Source organism: Cyrtonyx montezumae, unplaced genomic scaffold, assembly GCF_038088225.1.
Source record: "Cyrtonyx montezumae isolate F1298 unplaced genomic scaffold, pur_monq_1.0 scaffold_7, whole genome shotgun sequence".
Taxonomy (NCBI): Eukaryota; Metazoa; Chordata; class Aves; order Galliformes; family Odontophoridae; genus Cyrtonyx; species Cyrtonyx montezumae.
In genome coordinates this window covers 14,229,001-14,254,601 of record NW_027072078.1, presented here as the reverse complement: position 1 = coordinate 14,254,601, position 25,601 = coordinate 14,229,001, and the positions used below count along the sequence as shown (strand labels likewise).

General features: G+C 37.3%; 1 protein-coding gene across 1 annotated transcript in view; it reads left to right on the top strand.

Moving 5' to 3' along the window:
• The window catches only part of TTN (titin), a 237,676-nt gene that overhangs the window by 167,137 nt on the left and 44,938 nt on the right, over positions 1-25,601 (top strand). Inside the window, exons 239-282 of the mRNA XM_065750962.1 lie at positions 442-871; positions 1,372-1,680; positions 2,120-2,268; positions 2,358-2,390; positions 2,490-2,619; positions 2,720-3,019; positions 3,107-3,424; positions 3,516-3,812; positions 3,918-4,217; positions 4,873-5,187; positions 5,279-5,427; positions 6,278-6,428; positions 6,530-6,811; positions 6,902-7,204; positions 7,351-7,653; positions 7,773-8,054; positions 8,508-8,807; positions 8,906-9,208; positions 9,311-9,619; positions 9,703-9,984; positions 10,227-10,526; positions 10,676-10,969; positions 11,063-14,029; positions 14,128-14,448; positions 14,562-14,846; positions 15,088-15,387; positions 15,690-15,992; positions 17,028-17,303; positions 17,418-17,717; positions 17,826-18,128; positions 18,372-18,671; positions 18,797-19,084; positions 19,177-19,473; positions 19,576-19,878; positions 19,972-20,277; positions 21,185-21,472; positions 21,575-21,865; positions 21,962-22,249; positions 22,647-23,237; positions 23,330-23,434; positions 23,900-24,097; positions 24,182-24,478; positions 24,611-25,198; positions 25,294-25,596. Coding sequence (XP_065607034.1) covers positions 442-871; positions 1,372-1,680; positions 2,120-2,268; positions 2,358-2,390; positions 2,490-2,619; positions 2,720-3,019; positions 3,107-3,424; positions 3,516-3,812; positions 3,918-4,217; positions 4,873-5,187; positions 5,279-5,427; positions 6,278-6,428; positions 6,530-6,811; positions 6,902-7,204; positions 7,351-7,653; positions 7,773-8,054; positions 8,508-8,807; positions 8,906-9,208; positions 9,311-9,619; positions 9,703-9,984; positions 10,227-10,526; positions 10,676-10,969; positions 11,063-14,029; positions 14,128-14,448; positions 14,562-14,846; positions 15,088-15,387; positions 15,690-15,992; positions 17,028-17,303; positions 17,418-17,717; positions 17,826-18,128; positions 18,372-18,671; positions 18,797-19,084; positions 19,177-19,473; positions 19,576-19,878; positions 19,972-20,277; positions 21,185-21,472; positions 21,575-21,865; positions 21,962-22,249; positions 22,647-23,237; positions 23,330-23,434; positions 23,900-24,097; positions 24,182-24,478; positions 24,611-25,198; positions 25,294-25,596 — 15,337 coding nt within the window. The remainder of the gene's footprint in view (positions 1-441; positions 872-1,371; positions 1,681-2,119; positions 2,269-2,357; positions 2,391-2,489; positions 2,620-2,719; positions 3,020-3,106; positions 3,425-3,515; positions 3,813-3,917; positions 4,218-4,872; positions 5,188-5,278; positions 5,428-6,277; positions 6,429-6,529; positions 6,812-6,901; positions 7,205-7,350; positions 7,654-7,772; positions 8,055-8,507; positions 8,808-8,905; positions 9,209-9,310; positions 9,620-9,702; positions 9,985-10,226; positions 10,527-10,675; positions 10,970-11,062; positions 14,030-14,127; positions 14,449-14,561; positions 14,847-15,087; positions 15,388-15,689; positions 15,993-17,027; positions 17,304-17,417; positions 17,718-17,825; positions 18,129-18,371; positions 18,672-18,796; positions 19,085-19,176; positions 19,474-19,575; positions 19,879-19,971; positions 20,278-21,184; positions 21,473-21,574; positions 21,866-21,961; positions 22,250-22,646; positions 23,238-23,329; positions 23,435-23,899; positions 24,098-24,181; positions 24,479-24,610; positions 25,199-25,293; positions 25,597-25,601) is intronic.

The window sequence follows — 25,601 nt, the reverse complement described above, 5'->3', positions numbered from 1 at the left end:
CTTCAGCATGACAGCATGCATTACATGAAAACTACTTCTTGCGTAGATACCTGTGTTAGTGGTCCTGTTCAAGTGCGTTATTACTGGATGCATATTGCCCAACTATGAACATGCATACTATGTTTATGTATTTTCCTCTTGTGACAAAACAAAATTGTTCTCATTCACTGTTTAATTTCATATGAATTTAGAAGATGACATCTTTATCATTTTCCAATATTATTTGTAGCTCTACCAACTGCAAAGTGAAACCTGATGACATTTTTATTTACTTTTGGTCCTGTGCACATTAAATAAGAGTATAGCTAGGGCACTGCACACTACTATGTAACCATGTACACATCAGTGTAACAGTGAGATCCAAAGCTAAAACCTCCTGAATAACAGCAAATAAGTTTATTCTGAAAATAACTACATACCAATTAAAATCTTATTTTTCAGGTGTGGAATCTTGCAACAAATGAAAAATACCAATTTAGAGTCCGGGCTGTAAACAAATATGGAATAAGTGATGAATGCCTCTCAGAAAAAGTTGTAATTAAGGATCCCTATGGCCTTCCTGGACCTCCTGGAAAGCCAAAAATTTTAGATCACACCAGGTCATCAATGCTGGTGGCATGGGAGCCTCCTTTGGACAATGGTGGCAGCCCAATAACTGGCTATTGGTTGGAGAAGAGAGAGGTGGGAGGTGTCTACTGGTCACGTGTTAATAGGGCTCCAGTAACGAAACCATCAGTAAAAGGTCTAGAATACAATGTGCTTCGCTTGGCTGAAGGTGTTGAATATCAATTCAGAGTTATGGCTGAAAATCTTGCTGGAATTGGCCCTCCCAGTGAACCGTCAGATCCTGCTTTAGCAGCAGATCCCATATGTAAGTATAAAATTTGTGACTGCTTTTAAGGTCTATATCACACCAGAATATGATATTTTTGTTAACATTGAATTTAGTGCAATTAATTCTTTTGTTAAACCAAAAAGATGATGTTGATGCAAAGCAGTTACTTAATTCTATATTTTTCACTGGTTTTAAAATAATTGGCTTATTTAAACTTTTACCCTTTCATTTATATACATACAACTGTGATTATACCATTGTAAATGTTGCCAAGTATGCTTGTTTGAGTTCAGTGTCAGATTTTTATATGGTTACTTTTCTTCACTGTTAGAATTCAATGTTCGCGCCTTTTACCTAAAATATTCCTCAGTAATATACGTAACATTTGTAATTGTTATGCATAATCTAGGATTATATGCACTATGTATGGTAGAAAAACACTGAAAATGTTTGCATTCTTCTATAAACTCTTAAGAAAAATATAAGCAAATACTAACTTTCAGGCAACTTGCTTTTGCTTGCTCTTGTTTTACAAGTTGTGCCTGGCCCACCATCTTGTCCAGAAGTCAAAGACAAAACCAAATCATCTGTATCTCTGGCTTGGAAGCCTCCACAAAAGGATGGTGGTAGCCCAATAAAAGGATATATTGTTGAAATGCAAGATGAAGGTAGTACTGATTGGAAAAAGGTGAATGAAGGAGACAAACTCTTTCCCACTTGTGAATGTGTTATTCCCAATTTGAAAGAGCTCAGAAAATATCGATTCAGGGTGAAAGCTGTAAATGCTGCAGGAGAATCAGAACCAAGTCCTGCAACGTCTGACATACCTATCCAAGATATTTTAGGTAAGTGTTCTATAGAAATTAATTCAGGTATTTATATCTAAATGCTATCTACTGCTGTGAATGCTTGAGCAGGATGCCAAGCAAGCAGATTCAGTATCAAGCAAATAATTACACAGGGATATAATAAAAGACTAAGAGACCTTTTGGAAAGTATCATTGTAACACTTATAAGAGCATGATCTGAGAACTCTTAAGAGTATCCACAGCCATAGTACAGAAGTACTTTGTATTTTATGATGAAATTGCAACAGCATTTATTTATTTGTTTGTTTGTTTGTTTCTATAATTCCCAGCAAACATTTTACACACATCACCTTTCCCAAATAAATATACATTCTGTATGTTTATCTGGGGATTTAGACTAGTTCTGGCAGAAATTTACTTCTGGTAGCTCTGAAAAATTACTGACTTTTTTTTGTTTGTTTGTTTTGTTTTGCAGAGGAACCAGAAATCTTTCTTGATATTGGTACACAAGATTTCCTCTCTTGTCGTGCTGGTACAACAATTAAAATCCCAGCTATTATCAAAGGTCGTCCAGTTCCAAAATCATTTTGGGAGTTTGAAGGAAAAGCAAAGACAGCAGCAAAGGTTAGTAAAAGAAAAGCTTCTTTCTTCATCTATTTCTAGACATTTAAGTACATCCCTTTCATATTTACTTTATTTCCCTTTATTTGTAGGAGGGAGGTCATAATGTACCTGAAGAAGCTCAGGTAAAGCAGGCAATTTTTGTAACTTTAGTGTGGCAGAAAATTTAAAACATAAACAATTAATGTTGATCTATAACTTCTCTTTTTTTCTATGACCTACAGGTGGAAGCAACTGATACACGTTCAGTGATTATCATCCCTGAGTGCAACAGAAGTCATTCTGGACGATACAGTATTACAGCAAAGAACAAAGCAGGACAAAAAACAGCACATATCAGAGTCAATGTTCTCGGTATGACTTACTCATACTGAAATGTTCAAATAGTAGGTTTTGGGTTTTTTTTCCTACATACCTTTGTAACATTGTTTCTATCATGCTTTTACCTTAACAGATGTCCCAGGTCCACCAAAAGACCTAAAAGTAAGCGATATCACAAGAGGTAGTTGCAAACTTTCATGGAAGATGCCAGATGATGATGGTGGAGATAGAATCAGAGGATACGTTATAGAAAAAAGGACTATCGATGGGAAAGCCTGGACAAAAGTCAATGCCAACTGTGGAAGTACTTCCTTTGTTGTACCTGATCTCATATCTGGTCAAGAGTATTTCTTCCGGGTACGTGCAGAAAACCGTTTTGGTGTTGGCCCTCCTGCAGAAACTATCCAACGAACCACAGCCAGGGACCCAATCCGTAAGTGAAATCAAAATGAATAGAGTTATTTGAAACCAGATAATACTGCTCAGTGGATTTATTTACAGTTCTGTTTCCTTTCTGAAGATCCTCCTGATCCACCTATCAAATTAAAGATTGGCCTTGTAACCAAGAACACAGTGAGTTTGACGTGGAAACCACCAAAGAATGATGGTGGAGCTCCTGTTACTCATTATAATGTTGAATGTCTACACTGGGATCGTACTGGTGAAGTGAAAGAGACTTGGAAACAATGCAACAGACGTGATGTGGAGGAAACAAAGTTTACTGTTGAGGATCTTATAGAAGGTGGAGAATATGAATTCAGAGTCAAGGCTGTAAATATAGCAGGTCCTAGTAGGCCTTCAGCTACTGTTGGTCCACTTGTTGTCAAAGATCAGACGTGTAAGTAGTGGCTAATACCAGTAAATACAAATTCCACTCTACAGTGATGAAGCGTTTTTGCATGTTAACTTTTTTCAACATTTAATTTTAGGCCCACCATCGATTGAACTCAAGGAATTTATGGAGGTTGAAGAAGGAACAGATGTTAAGATTGTGGCTAAGATAAAGGGCATACCCTTCCCAGCACTAACTTGGCTAAAAGCTTCTCCAAAGAAACCAGATGATAAAAAACCAGTGTCGTATGACCAACACGTGAACAAGATTGTTGTTGAAGACTCTTGCACTTTATTGATTCAACAATCTCGCAGAAGTGATACAGGCTTATATACTATAACAGCTGTAAATAATTTAGGAACTGCTTCGAAGGAGATGAGACTAAATGTTCTGGGTAGATATCAAGATCTCTTTTATGTTACATAAATTGATAACATTCATGTGGTATGTCATTTGAATAGTGTTTGAATTAATTCTTTAATAAAAATTTATATTTTAGGCCGTCCTGGACCTCCAGTGGGCCCAATTAAATTTGAGTCAATTTTGGCTGACAAAATGACAATATCGTGGCTTCCTCCATTAGATGATGGTGGTTCTAAGATTACAAACTATGTTATTGAGAAAAAAGAAGCAAATAGGAGAACGTGGGTACCAGTAACTAATGAGCCCAAAGAATGCTTATTCACTATTCCTAAGCTGATGGAAGGCCATGAGTATGTGTTCCGCATTATGGCACAAAATAAATATGGTATTGGAGAACCTTTGGACAGTGAACCAGAAACAGCAAGAAACCTTTTCAGTAAGTAGAAATATGTTTTCAAATTGTCAGGTGTTTTCATACACTGATATGTGTATGACGTCTGTTAAATATCATTGCAATTTTTATCTCTTCACCGAAGTAAGTATTCTAGAATAGCTTTTAGCAGTAGTAGTTAGTACTTAAATGTGTGTGTGGTATTTAAAAATATTTTCCTTGTTAAATATATTGAAATAAAACCTCTGAGTTTATTGAAGTGTAAATATACAAATAATGTTTTTTCTTACAATATTTAGGTACTTCTGTTGTGTTTGAGACATTACTGATCTTTAAGATCAGGAATTTGCTGCCTTCAGCTTTGAGTTTAATGGTGTAGGCAACCATTTGAAAACTATTTTTAAAAGATTCAGGGTTAGGCCAGGTGCTGAAGTAAGTTGCTGATCTAGGAAGCAAAAAAAACAAAAAACAAACAAACAAACAAAAAAAACCCCTCATTCTTGACACTGTTATTTGAATGAAAGATACTTCACAGTAGTTTCACAGTATATTCTGTGAAAAGGGGTCGTAAGCTGAGTGAGGGAAGAGGTCACGTGCTGCAACTGTGATCATGTGACTACATAGGTCTGTTTTGCACTCTAGGTATCTCCATCTTCCCATTAGCAATTTTTTACAAGTTATCTGCTATTTTTTTCCCCAGCTGTTCCTGGACCATGTGACAAACCGACAGTTAGCAGTATAACACGTGACTCTATGACTGTAAACTGGGAAGAACCAGAACATGATGGTGGCTCTCCTATTACTGGTTATTGGTTGGAGCGCAAAGAAACTACTGGAAAGAGATGGACAAGGATTAACCGTGACCCAATCAAACCTATGGCACTGGGTGTTTCATACAAAGTTACTGGTCTTATTGAAGGTTCTGAATATCAATTTCGTGTATCGGCTATTAATGCAGCTGGTGTTGGTCCACCAAGCATGCCATCTGATCCAGCAATTGCTAGAGATCCTATTGGTAAACATTTTTGTTTCCTGTTTTCTGAAAATCCTCAAATGGGAACACAGAATATATTGTTATACTGTAACTGTGTGATTATATTTTTCAGCCCCACCTGGCCCTCCTATTCCAAAAGTTACTGATTGGACAAAGTCTTCTGTAGACTTGGAGTGGACTCCACCACTAAAGGATGGTGGCTCTAGAATCACTGGGTACATTGTTGAGTATAAGGAGGAAGGAAAGGAAGAATGGGAAAAGGTAGGTGGAAAACGTGATTTATTTTCCTCCATACACCTAACTAAAGAAATGCCTCCAGAAAAAAAAAAAAAAGTTTTTCTTTTTGTTATTTTTTTTCAAATTTTCATTGTGGATGTTATTTTCTAAAATTTGATATTTTACACCAGAATTATTTTCATATACTTAGAATTGTACAAACAAATTTAAAGTCAGTAATTGCCACTCCAGAACATCAAGTTAACTGGGCAGTTTCTTTATCTTTGAATTTCTTATAATTCTGTATTTAAAAATCAGACAAAATGTGTAGGTGATCTGGGATAAAAAATAAATAAATAAATAAAAAGAAAAACAAAAAGTTATCACTGGTGCAATCTGCTAAATTATTTATAACAAATATGTTACTACCATTTTTGTTTTGTTTTCTTTTCTTTTTCAATAGAATATGTTGGCCATTTTTGTGCATTTTAAGTAATGGCTAAATTTCCTGCATTTTTTCCACATAAGCAGTATTCATATTTCTTCATAGTTATTTTCTTTTTCTTTTTAGCACCACTGTCAATTATATGAACTTATTTGTCTAGCAAGACGAATAATTCTTCTGAGACCACAGTATTGTAATTGTTGTAATGTCTGTGTTTTTTAAAATTATCAAAAAAGTGAATCTTCAGAACAGTAGCTTGTGTGTCCTGTATTCTTTACACAGTTTCTGAAAACTCCTATATGAACTAGATCATTGGACCATGTGACAATATACAATAATGTCTTGTACTTGTAAATGTGAATTAGTTTTTCATTTAGCATTTATTTCAAGCATCACAAAGTAATTGATGATACCTTGATTTTGGTTGATTTTATAATATTTATTTTCCAGGTAAAGGATAAAGAAATTAGAGGAACCAAGTTTGTTGTGGCAGGATTAAAAGAAGGATGTTTTTATAAATTTAGAGTTAGGGCAGTGAATGCTGCTGGCATTGGAGAGCCTGGAGAAGTCACAGACATTATTGAAATGAAGGACAGAATTGGTATTTATCACTTTCATTTACTTTTTTTTTTTTTTAACATTTCCAATTCAAAATAAGAATTTAAAAAAATCACTGAACTTTATTTTGCTCACCTCCCACAGTGGCTCCTGATATTAATTTGGATGCAAGTGTCAGGGACAGAATTGTTGTCCATGCTGGAGGAGTAATTCGGATCATAGCATATGTCTCAGGAAAACCAGTTCCAACAGTGAGTTGGAGCAGAGATGATCGAGCTTTACCAGAAGAAGCTAAAATTGAAGAAACAGCTATTAGTTCTTCTTTAGTCATCAAGAACTGCAAACGGAGCCACCAGGGTGTATACACTCTTCTTGCAAAAAATGCAGGTGGTGAGCGGAAGAAGACCATTATTGTTGATGTGCTAGGTAAAAAGCAATTTCATTCCTTGTGAACTAGTTAAATTTTATAACATTCAGTATGTATACTAAAATTCTTCATTTATTCTTTGATTTCAGATGTGCCAGGCCCAGTTGGCATGCCATTCCTTACTGAGAATCTAACAAGTGACTCTTGTAAATTGACATGGTTCACTCCAGAAGATGATGGTGGTTCTCCTATTACCAACTACATAATTGAAAAGCGTGAATCTGACCATAGAGCCTGGACTCCAGTAAGCTATACAGTTACAAGGCAGAATGCTATTGTTCAGGGACTGACTGAAGGGAAAGCCTACTTTTTCCGAATTGCAGCAGAGAATATAATTGGCATGGGTCCATTCACAGAGACAACAAAAGAGCTTATCATTAGAGATCCAATAAGTAAGTTGATTTTGTTAATAAGTTAATAATATTAACAATAATTATTATATTATGATCAATAATAATAATAACAATAATTTAATAATACGTTATTGTTATGAGTCTTCAGAAAACTGAATTTAACAAATTTTTGTGATGGTTCCCAGCTGTTCCTGACCGTCCTGAAGACCTAGAAGTTAAAGCAGTTACCAAGAACTCTGTTACATTGACTTGGAATCCTCCAAAATATAATGGAGGCTCGGATATCACTATGTACGTTCTAGAGAGTCGTCTCATTGGGAAAGAAAAATTCCACAAAGTTACTAAGGAGAAAATGCTTGACAGGAAATATACTATAGAAGGCTTGAAAGAGGGTGACACCTATGAGTATCGTGTGAGTGCTTGCAATATTGTGGGGCAAGGCAAGCCATCATTTTGTACAAAACCAATCACATGCAAGGATGAAATTGGTATGTATCTTTTTCATATTTCTTTTAAAAGCAATGATCACTCTTATTGATTCCTTACTTTTTCTTACTAATATTGGTGGCTTCTGTGTAAATCAAATCTTTAAATTTCGTCTTTTCAGCTCCTCCAACACTTGACCTTGACTTTAGAGACAAGCTTATTGTTCGGGTTGGTGAAGCTTTCAGCCTGACTGGACGTTACTCAGGAAAGCCTGCACCAAAGGTTACTTGGCTAAGGGATGATACTGTTTTGAAAGAAGATGACCGTACAAAGATTAAGACAACTCCTACAACACTTTGTCTGGGGATACTAAAATCTGTCCGTGAAGATTCAGGCAAATATTGTGTTACTGTAGAGAACAGCACAGGATCGAGAAAAGGATTTTGTCAAGTTACTGTTGTCGGTAGGTGTCACTGAACGATAGTACTCACTTCAAAGTTTTATTGTAATTCAAATTCATTGAATTATATGAAATATGAAAACTAAAATGTGTCCTTTATTAACATATTCTGTTTTATTACACTCTTATTTTTACTGAAATATTATTTACTGATTTTGAGTTCATAGTTAACTGTCTTAATTTGTTATGCATTAATATATGAATATTTCCACATGCATTTCAAGAATATCAACTTACTGTAGAAAATGTCAGTCGCTAAATATCTTATAAGCATTAAGAAATTAGGTCCAGTGAGTCAGACAAGTATTAAAGAGGAATAATTTTTAGATTTTGACTCCTCATAGATGTAGATGTCAGGTTTCTATTTTCATAATATATTTACCATATCTGATACTCATTTGATCTCTTTTGAAGATCTTATAAAAACATGGATATGATTTATTTTTACTTGAACAGATCGCCCATCACCTCCAGTTGGTCCTGTTATATTTGATGAAGTTCATAAAGATCATATGATAGTTTCCTGGAAACCTCCACTTGATGATGGAGGCAGTGAAATTACAAATTACATTATTGAGAAGAGGGATACACATAGAGACCTGTGGATGCCAGTCACATCTGCCACAGTTAAGACAACATGCAAAATTCCTAAGCTGCTGGAAGGAAGAGAATATCAAATTCGAATTTATGCTGAAAATCTCTACGGCATTAGTGATCCTCTCATCTCCGATGAGATGAAAGCCAAGGACCGTTTCAGTACGTCATTTGTTTGCTATCTTGTTTTGATACTGTAATCTTTACTCTGTCTGTTGCCCTCATTAACTATTGGATTTTTTTGTTTGTTTGTTTTCCAGGTGTTCCTGATGCACCCGAACAACCAATTATTAAGGAAGTTACAAAAGATTCTGCAGTAGTAGTTTGGAACAAACCATATGATGGAGGCAAGCCAATAACAAACTATATTGTGGAAAAGAAAGAAACAATGGCTACTAGATGGGTCAGAGTTACCAAAGACCCAATTTTCCCCAGTACTCAGTTCAAAGTACCTGACCTCCTTGAAGGCTGCCAGTATGAATTCCGTGTTTCAGCAGAAAATGAAATTGGTGTTGGTAATCCTAGTCCACCATCAAAGCCAATTTTTGCTAGAGATCCAATTGGTAAAGTATTACTTTTTTTCCATTGAAGTTTTAATGCATTCTTATTTACATTTAGAAAACCTTTTAAACATTTTCCTTTTTTCCTTTTTTATTTTGTAACAGTAAAACCAAGTCCACCTATTAATCCAGAAGCTGTAGATAAAACTAAGAATTCAGTTGACTTAACTTGGCAACCACCACGCCATGATGGTAATGGTAAGATAATTGGCTACCTTGTTGAATATCAGAAGGTTGGAGATGAAGAATGGAAAAAGGCCAATCTTACACCGGATTCTTGTCCTGAGACAAAATATAAAGTCACTGGACTTACTGAGGGTTTGTCCTATAAGTTCAGGGTCAAAGCAGTCAATGCAGCAGGTGAATCTGAACCAGCCTATGTTCCTGATCCAGTAGAAGTAAAGGACAGACTTGGTGAGTATAATAAAATCAGGTAAGTTTACTTAAGAAGAGATTTTGTTTTCTCAATTTCTAAAAAACTATCATTTTGATTCCAGAACCTCCTGAACTGATACTTGATGCTAATATGGCCCGAGAACAGCATGTAAGAGCAGGAGATACACTGAGACTTAGTGCTATTATTAAAGGTGTTCCGTTCCCAAAAGTTTCTTGGAAGAAAGAAGATAAGGAAGTCTCACCCAAAGCTGATATTGAGGTTACAGGCGTTGGCAGTAAGCTTGAAATTCGTAACACTGTCCATGAAGATGGTGGAATTTACTCCCTGACAGTTGAAAATCCAGCTGGTTCAAAGACTGTTTCAGTAAAAGTTCTTGTCTTAGGTAATCTTTTTTATGTTACTTTTATATTGCTTTGTTTTATTCTTTACTTGGAGATTAAGAAATGAAGAAATGTCAGGAAAATATCAACAAATTTAGATATTAGATATCATAAAATATACAGTAGAAAAAAAAGACTTACTCAGGAAATACAGTATTTTTTTCTCTTGAAATCTACTAACTTTAAAAGGTATACATCTTTGGTTATCAAATAGAGAACAGATTTGTTTTTGTAACATTATTAGATAAGCCTGGTCCACCTAGAAATCTGCAAGTCAGTGACGTTAGAAGTGATTCTTGCTACCTGACTTGGAAGGAACCAGAAGATGATGGTGGCTCTGTTATTACCAACTACGTGGTGGAAAGGAAAGATGTAGCTTCTGCACAGTGGGTATCTGTCTCATCATCCTCCAAGAAACGCAGTCACATGGCTAAATATCTCATGGAAGGCACTCAGTATCTTTTCCGAGTTGCAGCTGAGAATTTGTTTGGTAGAGGACCATATGTGGAAACACTCAAGCCAATTAAAGCAATAGATCCTCTGCGTAAGTGTTACTCAGTTATGATTTCTTTTGTTTGTATTGTTCTTTGTAATTTTTGAAATGGTCTTGTTGGAACTAATATGAACATGGTACAGTGTATCATCAGATGGATCAGCCATCTACTAATTGCTTTGGGTTTCATATTTTAAAAGATCCTCCAGGGCCACCGAAGAATCTGCATCATGTAGATGTTGACAAGACTGAAGTTTCCCTCGTTTGGAATCGACCAGATCGTGATGGCGGTGCTGAAATAACTGGATATTTGGTGGAATATCAAGAAGATGGGGCAGATGAGTGGACAAAGTTCCAAACAGTCCCAATGCTAGACTGTGTTGTTACAGGCCTACAAAAAGGAAAAATATATAAATTCCGTGTGAAAGCTCAAAATATTGTGGGTCTCAGCCTTCCAGATACAACAATACCAATAGAATGTCAAGAAAAACTAGGTAATTTTTTTTGGTATTGTTTCTCTGATTCTTTCTCTCCTTTAAGTATACTCTCTGAAAACATAATGCAATTTCTGATTTTTTTTATTTCAGTACCTCCATCTGTAGAACTGGATGTGAAGTTAATTGAAGGTCTTGTTGTTAAAGCTGGTACCACAGTGCGACTTCCTGCAATTATGAGAGGTGTGCCAGTTCCCACTGCAAAATGGGTTACTGATGACACTGAAATTAAAACAGAAGGCAGACACAAGATAGAGACTGACAATTATTCAACTGTACTTACCATCAAGGACTGTGTAAGAAAAGATACAGGAGAATATCTACTCACAGTATCTAATGCAGCTGGCCACAAAACTGTTGCACTACATCTTACAGTTTTGGATGTTCCTGGCCCACCAACTGGTCCCATTAATATTCTTGAAGTAACACCAGAACATATGGTTATTTCTTGGCGCCCTCCTAAAGATGATGGTGGGAGTCCTATAATAAACTACATTGTTGAGAAGCGTCAGTCAAAGAAAGAGACTTGGGGAGTAGTTAGCTCTGGAACAAGTCACACAAAAATTAAGATTCCACGACTGCAGAAAGGCTGTGAATATATTTTCCGTGTTCGGGCAGAAAATAAGATAGGCATTGGTGCACCTCTTGATTCAGAACCAACCATCGCTAAACATATGTTTGATCCACCATCCCCACCTGGTAAACCAATAGTATTTGATATTACAGAAAATGCTGCAACAGTGTCTTGGACCCTACCAATCTCAGATGGTGGAACTCCAATAACTGGTTATATACTTGAACGTCGAGAAGCATCTGGTAAATGGGTGCGTGTCAATAAGACACCAGTACTTGATATGAAATACAGAGTTACTGGTCTCTTTGAAGGCAACACATATGAATTCAGAGTTTTTGCAGAAAACATGGTGGGCTTAAGCAAACCATCTCCAAGCTCTGATCCAATAAAAGCATCACGTCCTATCACTCCTCCTGGACCACCCATTAATCCAAAATTAAAAGACAAAACCAAAGAAACAGCTGATCTTGTTTGGACAAAACCACTTAAAGATGGTGGCAGCCCAATTCTGGGATATATTGTGGAATGCCAGAAAACAGGAACTACACAGTGGAATAGGATTAATAAAGATGATCTCATCAGACAATGTGCCTTTAGAGTACCTGGGTTAATAGAAGGAAATGAATATAAATTCCGAATAAAAGCTGTCAACATTGTGGGAGAGGGAGAGCCAAGAGAACTGGCAGAAACTGTACTTGCAAAAGATATTCTTTCTCCTCCAGAAGTAAGCTTAGATGTGACTTGTCGAGACTTAATTACTGTCCGAGTAGGCCAAACAATCCATATTACTGGCAAAGTAAAAGGCAGACCAGATCCTGAAATAACATGGTCTAAGGACAGCAAAGTATTAGTACAAGAAAAGCGTGTTGAAATAGTCCATGACCTACCTAATGTTGGACTGCAAATAAAAGAAGCTAGAAGATCTGATCATGGCAAATATATAATAGCAGCTAAGAACAGCTGTGGACATGCTCAAGGTTTTGCCATTGTTAATGTACTTGACAGACCTGGACCATGTCAGAATCTGAAAATAAGTTATGTCACAAAAGATTCTTGTATGATTGCCTGGGAGAGCCCAGTGGATAATGGTGGCTCAGAAATTACAAATTACATTGTAGAGTACCGTCAACCAAATCAGAGGGGATGGTCAATTGTGTCCTCTGATGTCACTAAACGGTTAGTAAAGGCAAATCTTATAGAGAACCGTGAATATTTCTTTAGAGTTTGCGCAGAAAACAAAATAGGTCCAGGTCCTTCCATTGAGACCAAAACTCCCATCCTTGCCATAAATCCTATCGACAAGCCTGGAGAGCCAGAAAATCTTCACATTGCAGAGAAAGGAAAAACATTTGTATTTCTGAAATGGAGAAGACCAGATTATGATGGTGGAAGCCCAAATTTAAGTTATCATGTGGAGAGAAAACTGAAAGATTCAGATGAATGGGAAAGGGTTCACAAAGGCAGCATTAAGGAGACACACTACATGGTTGATAAATGTGTGGAAAATAAGATATACCAATTCAGAGTTCAAACCAAGAATGAGGCAGGTGAAAGTGACTGGGTAAAAACTGCTGAAGTTGTTGTGAAGGAAGATCTGCAGAAACCAGTGCTAGACCTGAAATTAAGTGGGGTACTAACAGTGAAAGCAGGTGACACAATTAGAATTGAGGCTGGAGTCAGAGGAAAACCACAGCCTGAAGTTGTATGGACAAAAGACAAAGATGCAACGGATCTTACAAGATCACCAAGAGTCAGTATTGAAACAACATCTGACACATCAAAGTTTGTTCTCTCAAAATCAAGGCGTAGTGATGGTGGAAAATATGTGATTACTGCGACTAACACAGCTGGTAGTTTTGTAGCATATGCTACTGTTATTGTTTTGGATAAACCAGGTCCTGTAAGAAACTTGAAGGTCACTGACATTTCAAGTGACAGATGTACTGTTACCTGGGAACCTCCAGAGGATGACGGCGGTTGTGAAATACAAAACTACATCCTAGAAAAATGTGAAAGCAAGCGTATGGTTTGGTCTACATACTCTTCTTCTGTCTTAACAAATTACGCAAATGTGACACGCCTCATTGAAGGTAATGAATATATATTCAGAGTTCGTGCAGAAAATAAAATGGGCACTGGTCCACCAACAGAAACACAGCCAATTATCGCTAAAACTAAATTTGATAGACCTGGACGCCCTGACCCTCCAGAGGTCACAAGAGTGAGCAAAGAAGAGATGACTGTAGTTTGGAATCCACCAGAATACGATGGTGGCAAGTCAATTACAGGATACATCTTAGAGAGGAAAGAGAAACGATCATTAAGATGGGTTCCAGTTACTAAGACTGCTATTCCTGAGAGACGTAAGAAGGTTACTAATCTCATCCCTGGCCACGAATATCAGTTCCGTGTCAGTGCTGAAAATGAAGTTGGACTTGGAGAACCAAGCTTGCCATCGAGACCAGTAGTAGCAAAAGACCCAATAGGTACCATACTGCTATCTTCTACATTATTTTGTTTTAATATTAACAGATTGTTATATTGTATAATTGTATTCTTATCTGTAATCTTTATTGACCTTCAGAACCACCTGGTCCTCCCACCAACTTGAGGGTGGTTGATAGCACAAAGAGTTCAATAACCCTTGGCTGGGGAAAACCAGTGTATGATGGTGGTGCTCCGATTATTGGATATGTTGTGGAAATAAGACCAAAAGTGGAAGGTGCTGATCCTGAAGCAGGATGGAAACGATGCAATGTTGCTGCTCAAGTTATTCATACAGAATTTACAGCCACTAGTCTGGATGAGAAACAGTTATATGAGTTTAGAGTTTCTGCACAAAATCAGGTTGGCCTTGGCCGTCCAGCAGAACTGAAAGAAGCTGTTTCTCCCAAAGAAATTCTTGGTGAGTTTTCCCATTTTCTCTATGAGCTTTTTCATACAATCTTTATTTGCTCAGTTTTTAATCTATTTCATGTCCTAAACTTTGAAATTTATTTCTGTAAATTTGTCTTTCAGAACCTCCTGAGATTGAATTGGATGCCAGCATGAGAAAGTTAGTCACAGTCAGAGCAGGATGTCCCATCAGACTTTTTGCCATTATTAGGGGTCGCCCAGCACCAAAAGTCACCTGGAGAAGAATGGGTATTGATAATGTCATCAGAAAAGGACAAGTTGATCTGGTTGACACCATGGCCTTCTGTGTCATCCCTGATTCAACACGTGATGACTCAGGCAAATATTCATTGACACTTGTTAATACAGCTGGAGAAAAGGCTGTGTTTGTGAACGTTAGAGTCCTGGGTGAGTAACAGGAGAACAATCTGTAAATATTGTTTTAATTATATTCCAGTATTGTTTTAATTATATTCCATATCAATTACAGAAATCTTTTATGCCCATTAATGCTGAAGTTTTTGAGCACAAATAAATGTATTGGCTAAGGCTATCTTTGACTGTGTAAGATCCTAGCACCCTTTAATTGTAACTTGAAGAATTTTCAAAAAGGAAAGAAAGACTAGCATAAATTGAAATGTTGTTATAGATACTCCTGGACCTGTGTCAGACTTCAGAGCTTCAGATGTCACCAAGATGTCATGCCACCTTTCATGGGCACCTCCAGAGAATGATGGCGGTAGCCCAGTGACTCATTATATCCTGCAGAAACGTGAGGCTGACAGGAAGACCTGGGGAACAGTCACGGCAGAACTTAAGAAAACTAGTTTCCAAATAGCTAACCTTGTACCTGGAAATGAATATTACTTTAGAGTAACAGCAGTAAATGAATATGGCTCAGGTGTTCCAAGTGACATACCAAAACCAGTCCTAGCAACAGATCCCTTAAGTAAGTATACTTTTGTGCATATTTGATTGTTTTCTATAATTAAGATTTTGGATTCCTTTAAAGCAGTCATTTCTAAACAGGGCAATGCTACTATCTGTCCAGTGTCATAAATATTTGTGTCAGTTACTTTCAGATAACACATGTGAATGCAATATGTTTGCAATCATTCAGAATTTTTCTTTTTCTATATTTTACTTGTTGAGTTCGCATAGATAGTATCCAATAATTCAGAACATCTTCGGAATTCATTGTTCAATGTTTGTTTTCCTCTGCCCCTCCTTCTCTTCGCCCTGCCCCCAAAGGTGAACCTGATCCACCAAGAAAACTTGAAGTTACTGAAATTACAAAGAACAGTGCTACTCTGGGCTGGCTGCCACCACTTCGTGATGGAGGCTCAAAAGTTGATGGATATATTGTTAGCTACAAAGAAGATGACCAACCAGAAGATCGCTGGACAGAATATTCAGTAGTCAAAGATCTCTCCATTGTTGTAGCTGGTCTGAAAGAAGGAAAAAAGTACAAGTTTAGAGTGGCAGCTCGAAATGCTGTTGGAGTAAGTTTTCCAAGAGAAGCTGAAGGAGTATTTGAAATTAAGGAACAACTCAGTAAGTAACTAATTAATTATTACCCTTGTTATGATATTCTCTTTAGCAATAAAATATGCAAGCATTCTTGTTCTCAGATTGAGACCTAAGAAGTCAATTACTTAATGAAGATTACTTGAAGATTGTAGTTAGCTGTATTCACAGGTCAAAAAGGATGAGCATGAGTCATTAAAGAATTTTGTCTGTGTGGCTTCAATTGGAACCAGGAGACAGGAATTAGGGAGAGATAATAAATGCATCCAATTAATTTAAAATGAAGTAGAAAAAGGACACCGTAGGTTAACAGTTGGGTGAGAGATAAGTGAGCTCTGAAGTGGTTGTCATTTTGAGATAAGAGAAGAAATTGCTTATATTGTAGAGTTACTTGAGAACATAAAACTAAAAGAAGGGAGGACATACTGGCCTAGTGGAGTACCTCAGGCACAGGAAGACATAGGAGTGTGGGACAAATAAGAAGAGCCTCCTTCATTTGTGATGTGGAAAGAGGTACAGAATCAAAGGAAAATGAAAACTAGACAATGTCAAGAAAAGGTACTCCAAACATGTAGCCAGGCTTCTTTTGGAAGAAGGTGACAAAATGTTGTGGAAAAATGAGAGAAAGGGCTCTAGTTGAAGAGTATTTCAAAGGTAGTAAAAAGATAGGCAGTGGATACAGGTTTAATTCAGTGAGAATTTCAGTTTTTCTTCTCCTTAGTGTCTGTCTTGTAGGAAGTCAGCAGGAGCTCATCTGTACAATAGGTTATCCATGACAAATTCCATAGGAGTTATGTGTGATTCGTTATATGTGCAAGAAAAAAATCCAAACTCATTTTTTTTTCCTTACAATCTGTATAAGAATGTAAGACTGGCATGGAGATTGTACACTGCAAAATCTCCAGTTCATAAGTGAACCTAAATTAAAAATTATGAAGTCATTCATACTGGTTATTCTACTAAAGGGAGATGAAAAAAAATTTCACTTGAAAGTATAAGAAAAAGTGAATTGATATGCCATGGAAGTTGAATTTATATGTCAATGCCTGGTTTTTTTTCCAGTACCACCTAAAATCTTGATGCCTGATAATGTTCATATTAAAGCTGGGAAGAAGCTGAGAATTGAAGCTCATGTATATGGGAAACCTCAGCCAGTCTGTAAATGGCTGAAAGGAGATCAGGATGTAATTACATCCAGTCGCCTTGCTGTGCATAAAGCAGAAAAGTCTTCTGTTCTTATCATTAAGGATGTGACTAGAAAAGATTCTGGTTTTTACACTCTTACTGCAGAAAACAGCTCTGGTACCGATAGTCAAAAAATCAGAGTGATAGTCATGGGTATGTATCATTTAATTATTTTTTAAATCCAACTTTATACAAAACTAGTTTTAGTGTGTTGCAGTGGTTTCCATTTTTTTTCATTACTTTTTCTGAATGTGTTTCTTTCTGTAGATAAGCCAGGCCCACCACAGCCTCCATTTGACATTTCTGAAATTGATGCTGATGCTTGCACTCTTGCATGGCATATACCTCTTGAAGATGGTGGCAGTAACATCACAAACTATGTAGTTGAAAAATGTGATGTAAGCCGAGGAGACTGGGTAACAGCTTTAGCTTCTGTTACAAAGACAAGCTGCAGAATTGGAAAACTGATTCCTGGAGAAGAATACATGTTCCGTGTTCGAGCTGAAAATCGTTTTGGGATTTCTGAGCCACTTAATTCTGACAAGATGATTGCAAGGTTCCCATTTGGTATGTCAGATCATCACAACTCTTTTTTCTTTTTTTTTCCTTTTCTTTTCTATTTTCCTTCTAATACGAAAGCATGTGACTGATATTCATCTTTGTATCTCTGTATAGATGTACCCAGTGAACCAAAGAATGCACGTATTACCAAGGTTAATAAAGACTGCATTTTTGTTGCCTGGGATAGACCAGATAGTGATGGAGGCAGTCCAATCACTGGTTATCTCATTGAACGCAAAGAAAGGAACAGTTTACTGTGGGTGAAAGCTAACGACACAGCTGTGCGTTCCACAGAGTACCCTTGTGTGGGGCTCATCGAAGGTCTTGAGTATACTTTCAGAATTTATGCACTGAACAGAGCTGGAGCAAGTAAACCTAGTAAACCAACTGAGATTGTCACAGCAAGGACACCAGTCGGTAAGCCAGACAAACCACTGAGTAGCAATAGAATACTGTTTTTATGATTATTTTCAATATATTTGCAACTCTTTATAGTCTTCAGTTCGCACTTAGTTTTCATGTTTCCTGTGAGTGCACTGTATAGTTGTACTGTAGACTGGATCCAGATCTATTTAAACCATTTATTAATATAGTAGTTATTATTTATTTTTTTTTATCGTTAAAAAAAAAAAGACTAAAACGTGATCTTATTGATCTTAGATCCTCCTGGAAAACCTGAAGTTATTGATGTTACTAAGAGTACTGCATCATTGATATGGACAAGACCAAAGCATGATGGTGGTAGCAAGCTTATTGGCTACTTTATTGAAGCTTGCAAATTACCTGGTGACAAGTGGGTCCGATGCAATACAACTCCACACCAAATACCTCTGGAAGAGTACACTGTTACTGATCTGGAAGAAAATGCTCAATATCAGTTTAGAGCAATTGCTAAGACGGCAGTTAATATTAGCCGACCTTCAGAACCTTCTGATCCAGTGACCATTCACCCAGAAAATGGTGAGAAATGCAAAAACATTTGAGAACTCTATTAAGAATCTATCCATACTGAACTAATACTCATGAAAAGAATGGTATGCTTACCCCTTACTAGGCTGATTAAATCTTGTGCTCTTTCCCTTCAGTTCCTCCCAGAATAGAGTTGGATCTATCTATGCAATCACAGCTAACAGTAAAAGCTGGAACTAATGTACATCTGGAGGCAAATGTATATGGAAAGCCAATGCCAACCATCACTTGGAAGAAAGAAGGAGAACTGTTAAAGCCATCAGAAGGTGTTAAGATCACCACTAAGAGAAATCTTGCTACTGTTGAACTGTTCAGTGTTAACAGGAAGCAAACAGGAGACTATACTATTACTGCTGAAAATGCAAGTGGATCGAAGTCAGCAACCATTAGGCTTAAAGTACTTGGTAAGCTAAAGACTGTCTGTTAGTAAATGCATTTATGGTTAGATGATGTAGCAAGAGCTAGAGCTATAATGGTGTGTTGTTGGTTCTTCTAGATAAGCCTGGTCCTCCAGCCTCTGTAAAAATCAAGCATATGTATGCAGATCATGCAATGCTTTCTTGGGAGCCTCCTCTAGAAGATGGAGGTTCAGAAATTACTAATTACATTGTTGACAAACGTGAAACAAGCAGACCAAACTGGGCCCAGGTCAGCGCCAATGTACCCATTACAAGCTGCACAGTGGAGAAGCTAATAGAAGGGCATGAGTACCAGTTCCGTATATGTGCTGAAAACAAATATGGTGTTGGGGACCCTATTTTGACTGAACCAGCAATTGCAAAGAATCCATATGGTAAGTGTTTAGCAGGCTGTATTCACGACTCACTGTTTTGGGTTTTTTTTTTTTTGTGTACACTTATGGATATCAACATAACTTTCAAATAAATTTTCACAGATGTGCCTGGACCTTGTGATCCACCGATAATCAGTAACGTAACAAAAGACTTCATGACTGTTAGCTGGAAGCCACCAGCTAATGATGGTGGGTCCCCTATAACTGGTTATATACTTGAGAAGCGTGAAACTAAAGCTCTTAACTGGACAAAGGTAAACAGGAAGCCTGTCATTGAAAGAACTGTTAAGGCTTCAGGACTCCAAGAAGGAACCGAATATGAGTTTCGGGTGATAGCACTGAATAAGGCTGGACCTGGCAAGCCTAGTGCACCATCCAAAGCAGTGTATGCTCGTGATCCTCAATGTAAGCTGAAAGTCTCAGGTATTTTTTGTGGTATTTCCAAACACTTTTGTACAGTATTTGGTGTGATTAACTTTCTGCTCTTCCAATTCTCAGATCCTCCTGGCCCACCTGCTTTCCCGAAGGTGGTTGATACTACGCGTAATTCAATAAGCCTGTCATGGAGCAAACCAGCATATGACGGTGGAAGCCCTATTATTGGTTATCTAGTAGAATCAAAAAGAGCTGACACAGACAATTGGGTCAGATGCAATCTTCCCAAGAACTTACAGACTACACACTTCGTGGTAACAGGGCTGATAGAAGATACAGAGTACCAGTTCCGTGTATATGCTGTCAATAAGATTGGATACAGTGATCCAAGTGATGTTCCTGATAAACACACTGCCAAAGATATTTTAAGTATGTTCATTGAAAATATACTACCACATTCGTTTTTGTTTTAATTCATGGGAAGCTTCTAAATGAAGGCTTTGTCACAGATCATTTTAAAAACAATTAATTTGGAATGTGTCATTTCTCAAAGAAATGTAGTTTAAAAGTGGATAATTTGGAAAAAAATGGGGCAGTTAGGAACTGACTGTATGTCACATACTCTCTTCCACCTCCTATTTTTTCCTCTCTGTAATCATAAATCAGGTAGTTTTCTTGTCTCCTAAAAATTTTGAAACCAGAATTATTATCCTAAGTATCTGTTTGTGACACTATTTAATTGTTAACTGGAGCACAGGAAGTTCCAGCTGAACACAAAGAAAAACTTACTTAGAGAGTGACAGAGCACTGGGACAGACTACATGAAGAGGTTGTGGATCTCCTTCTCTGGAGATATTCCAAACCTGACTGGACTCTTTCCAGTGTAACCTACTACAGGGAATCTGCTGTAGCAGTGGGATTGGACTCAATGATCCCCAGATTTCCCTTCCAACTCCTATGATTCTGTGATACTTATTCCTAAGGAGCCATGCTGGCTTCGATACGCATGTTGCCATGTTTAGAAAAGCACTGCTTCACAGAACTGCTTTGGTTCAATAAAAGTAGTACAGACTTTGAAACTCCTTTGAATTATCATTTTTATATGATAACTAATGTAAATGATGAAAAAGCAGAAGAAAAGCAAGTGAAATTGGTGGGGGGAAAAAAAGCAAATTTTATAGATAATCTTGAAATGAGAATTAGGGCACAAAATTGCTAATATCATCATGGGGAAAAAAAGAATAAATAGGTTAATCTAGATAAATGCCTGTAAAGGGGTACTTCTGGTCTGAGAACTTAAAGGTTATGTTTTAATCACCTCATTTTTGTTTAACAGTTCCTCCTGAAGGAGAGCTTGATGCAGAACTGAGGAAAGTCCTTGTATTACGTGCTGGAGTCACAATGAGACTTTATGTGCCAGTAAGAGGACGACCACCTCCCAAGATTACATGGTCTAAAGTGGGTGCCAACCTAAGAGACAGACAAGGATTAGACATCAAATCAACTGATTTTGATACCTTCCTACGCTGTGAAAATGTAAACAAATATGATGCTGGAAAATATGTCCTCAGTCTGGAGAACAGTTGTGGTAAAAAGGCATATACCATTGTTGTAAAAGTACTTGGTAAGTGCAAGAGTTTTCCCCAGTGTATTTGTTCAGTTTGTAACTGATAATTTTTTGCGTTTTGTTTACTAAATCAAATCTGGATGATTTGTGTTTATCTAGATACTCCAGGCCCTCCTGTTAACCTTGTTGTAAAGGAAGTATCTAAGGATTCTGCCTATATAACATGGGAACCTCCAATAATTGACGGTGGCAGTCCAATCACAAATTATGTTGTTGAAAAACGTGATGCAGAAAGAAAGTCATGGTCCACAGTAACAGCAGAATGCCCAAAGACAAGCTGTAGGATAACTAACTTAGAAGAAGGCAAATCCTACTTCTTCAGGGTTTTTGCTGAAAATGAATACGGTATCGGTGACCCCTGTGAAACTCGTGATGCTGTTAAAGCTTCTGGTAAGAAAAATCAATCGATTGCTTCTATTTTGGCATTCAATTCATTTTTATTTTTAGCTTGAAAGAACACTTACGATGCTTTTCTTTCTCATCTAGAAACACCTGGGCCAGTTGTGGATCTAAAAGCTTCAGCTGTAACAAAATCATCATGCAATTTAGTTTGGAAAAAGCCTATCAGTGATGGTGGAAGCCGTATTTTTGCATATGTTGTGGAGGTTCTCATTGGTGAAGATAAATGGCAAGAAGTGATGCGGTCAAAAAACCTTCATTTTTCAATGAGAGACCTAAAGGAAGGACAAGAATACACTTTCAGAGTGAGAGCTCAAAATGATGCTGGATATGGAACTCCAAGGGAGCTCACAATTGTGGCAAGAGATGATGTTGGTATGAAGCAACTTAAAAGATAATTAATGCACTTACCAAATCACATTTATTTCATGCTTAGCATCATTGCTATATATACATTCAAATTAGATGCCTCTAAAAGGAAGAAAATCTTCACTATGAGGGTGGTGAGGCTCTGGAACAGGTTGCCCATGGAAGCTGTGCCTGTCCCATCCCTGGATATGTTCAAGGCCAGGTTGGGTGGGGCTTTGGAGGAGCTCAGTCTAGTTGGAGGTGTCCCTGCCCCTGACAGAGGGAGTTGGAAATAGGTGATCTTTAAGGTCCCTTCCAGCACCTTTCTATGATTCTATGAGAAGTGTATCTGAATTTTATCAGAGTTTACATTTGGTTTAATAATTGATCTCTTTATTTATTTTTATTTTTTTATTTTTTACAGCGGCACCTGATCTTGATTTAAGAGATCTACCTGATTTGTGCTATGTAGCTAAAGAGGGTAGCAACTTCCGTCTTAAAATCCCTATTAAAGGCAAGCCTTTGCCAACTGTAACTTGGAAGAAAGATGAAGATGTGGCACTTACTGAGAGTGGAAGAGTTGCTTTTGAATCTACGGCAGTAAACACGACACTTGTAGTACATGACTGCCAGAAAGCTGATGCTGGAAAATATACGATCACTCTGAAGAATGTTGTTGGCAGCAAGGAAGGCACCATTTCTGTGAAAGTTGTTGGCAAACCTGGCATACCAACGGGTCCAGTGAAATTTGAAGAAGTCACAGCTGATGCCATGACCTTAAAATGGGGTCCTCCTAAAGATAATGGTGGTTCAGAAATCACTAATTATGTTCTAGAGAAAAGAGATAATGTAAGCAATAAGTGGGTGACTTGTGCCTCTGCAGTCCAGAAAACTACATTCAGAGTTACAAGACTTCATGAAGGAAATGAATATACATTCAGGATCAGGGCTGAAAATAAATATGGAGTAGGTGAAGGTCTTAAGTCTGACCCTGTCGTTGCAAAACATCCATTTGGTAAGTAATCACTATAATATTTAAAATGTTACAAAAAGGTGTTAGAGGTGATAGTTGTTGTTAATGGTGCTGCATGTTCTAATATTGATTAGATGTTCCTGATGCTCCTCCACCCCCCAACATTGTTGATGTTCGACATGATTCTGTATCTTTAACTTGGACTGATCCCAGAAGAACTGGAGGCTCACCAATCACAGGTATATTCCCAAAATTCTCCTTACTCTTCCAATTCTTAATAGCTTCTATTTGTTGAAGGTGTTTATGATTTAAGTTGAGGGAATGATCGCTTGACTTTTTTCACTGTTTTACTTTCTACTCTTTCTATATGTTGAGTCTTTTAAAGGCTTAACTTTGAAAGAGGGAAGTCAGAAAGGAACTAACCAAAAGTTCTTATGCAGAGAGACAAAACACCCAAAGAACAAATGAGTATCTCAACTACATATTTCATCACTTGGGGCTGTACAACTTGCATTTACAAGCATTTCACTGTTTCAGTTAGAAGCATCTATAATGTATGCCCTCATCCATTTCTTAATCTGGTTTTCAGTGTTGTCTTGTGCGATTCCTATGTGCATGCCCTACAAATGGTATAATATTTTGCAAACCTGTGATAAATGAAGATTTATAGACCTCTCATTTTCATCTCACTGTTTATCTTCTAGGTTATCATATTGAATTCAAAGAAAGAAATAGTCTTTTGTGGAAGAGAGCCAACACAACTCCAATAAGAATGAAAGATTTCAGAGTGACAGGATTAACTGAAGGACTGGAGTATGAATTCAGAGTAATGGCAATCAATATGGCTGGAGTAGGTAAACCAAGTCCACCATCTGAGCCTGTTGTGGCACTTGACCCTATTGGTAAGTTTATGAAGAGAACAAAATGAAAATTCTGAAAGCAGAAATCACTGTTGTTTAACCACGATTTACGATTTTTTCTTTAAGATCCTCCTGGCAAACCTGAAGTTATCAATGTAACAAGGAGCTCAGTAACACTCATTTGGACAGAACCAAAATATGATGGTGGACATAAGTTAACTGGCTACATTGTTGAAAAGCGTGATTTGCCCTCAAAGACTTGGACTAAAGCTAATCATGTGAACGTTCCAGACTGTGCATTCACTGTAACTGATCTTACTGAAGGTTCCAAATATGAGTTCAGAATTAGAGCTAAGAACACTGCTGGGGCTATCAGTCCTCCATCTGAATCCACAGGAACCATAATATGCAAGGATGAGTATGGTATGTAGATTACATTTAAATTAATTCTATTTGGATAATTAATGTAATGCCAAATCCTCTTGTTTGTTTGTTTGTTTGTTTTTACTATCTTCTTTGTATTAAAAAAATGGGTTTGTTTTGTTTTTTTTACAGAGGCACCAACAATTGTTATTGAACCTACTTTGAAGGAGGGTTTGACAGTGAAAGCAGGAGAAACTATTACAGTATCTGCTATTAGTATCCGTGGCAAACCACCTCCAACTTCAGCATGGTCAAAAGCTGGAAAAGATTTTAGACCTTCAGAGCTAGTGCACATTGAAACTACACCCACTTCTTCTACCCTAACAATCAAATATGCAGCCAGAAAGGATTCTGGAGAGTACACAATCACTGCCACAAATCCTTTTGGCACTAAACAAGAGAGCATACATGTGAAAGTTTTAGATGTTCCAGGACCTCCAGGGCCTATTGAGATCAGCAATGTTTCCGCAGAAAAAGCCACTCTTACATGGTCACCTCCTGCAGAAGATGGTGGATCACCAATCAAATCATATATTCTTGAAAAGAGAGAAACTAGCCGACTGCTCTGGACATTAGTTGCTGAAAATATTGAGAGTTGTAGGCATGTTGTTAGCAAACTCATTCAAGGAAATGAGTATGTTTTCCGTGTCTCAGCAGTAAATCAGTATGGCAAGGGTGAACCAGTACAATCAGAACCAGTTAAAATGGTGGACAGATTTGGTAAGTTGAACATGTAAAGAGGTTCAAGTATGCTTTTAATAATTTCTGAGGACTTGATTTTTGTTTGAACTTTGTATGTCTTTCTTCTCTATCAGGTCCCCCTGGTCCTCCTGGAAAACCAGAAGTAACAAATGTGACTAAAAATACTGTGACAGTTACCTGGAAAAGGCCAGTAGATGATGGTGGAAGTGAAATCACAGGTTACTATGTGGAGAGGAGAGAAAAGAAAGGTTTAAGATGGGTCAGAGCAACAAAGAAACCAATTTCAGATCTTAGATGCAAAGTAACTGGTCTCCTGGAAGGAAGTGAATATGAATTCCGTGTCAGTGCAGAAAACAGAGCAGGAGTTGGACCACCAAGTGATGCTTCAAATTCAGTCATGTGCAAGGATGTTGCATGTTAG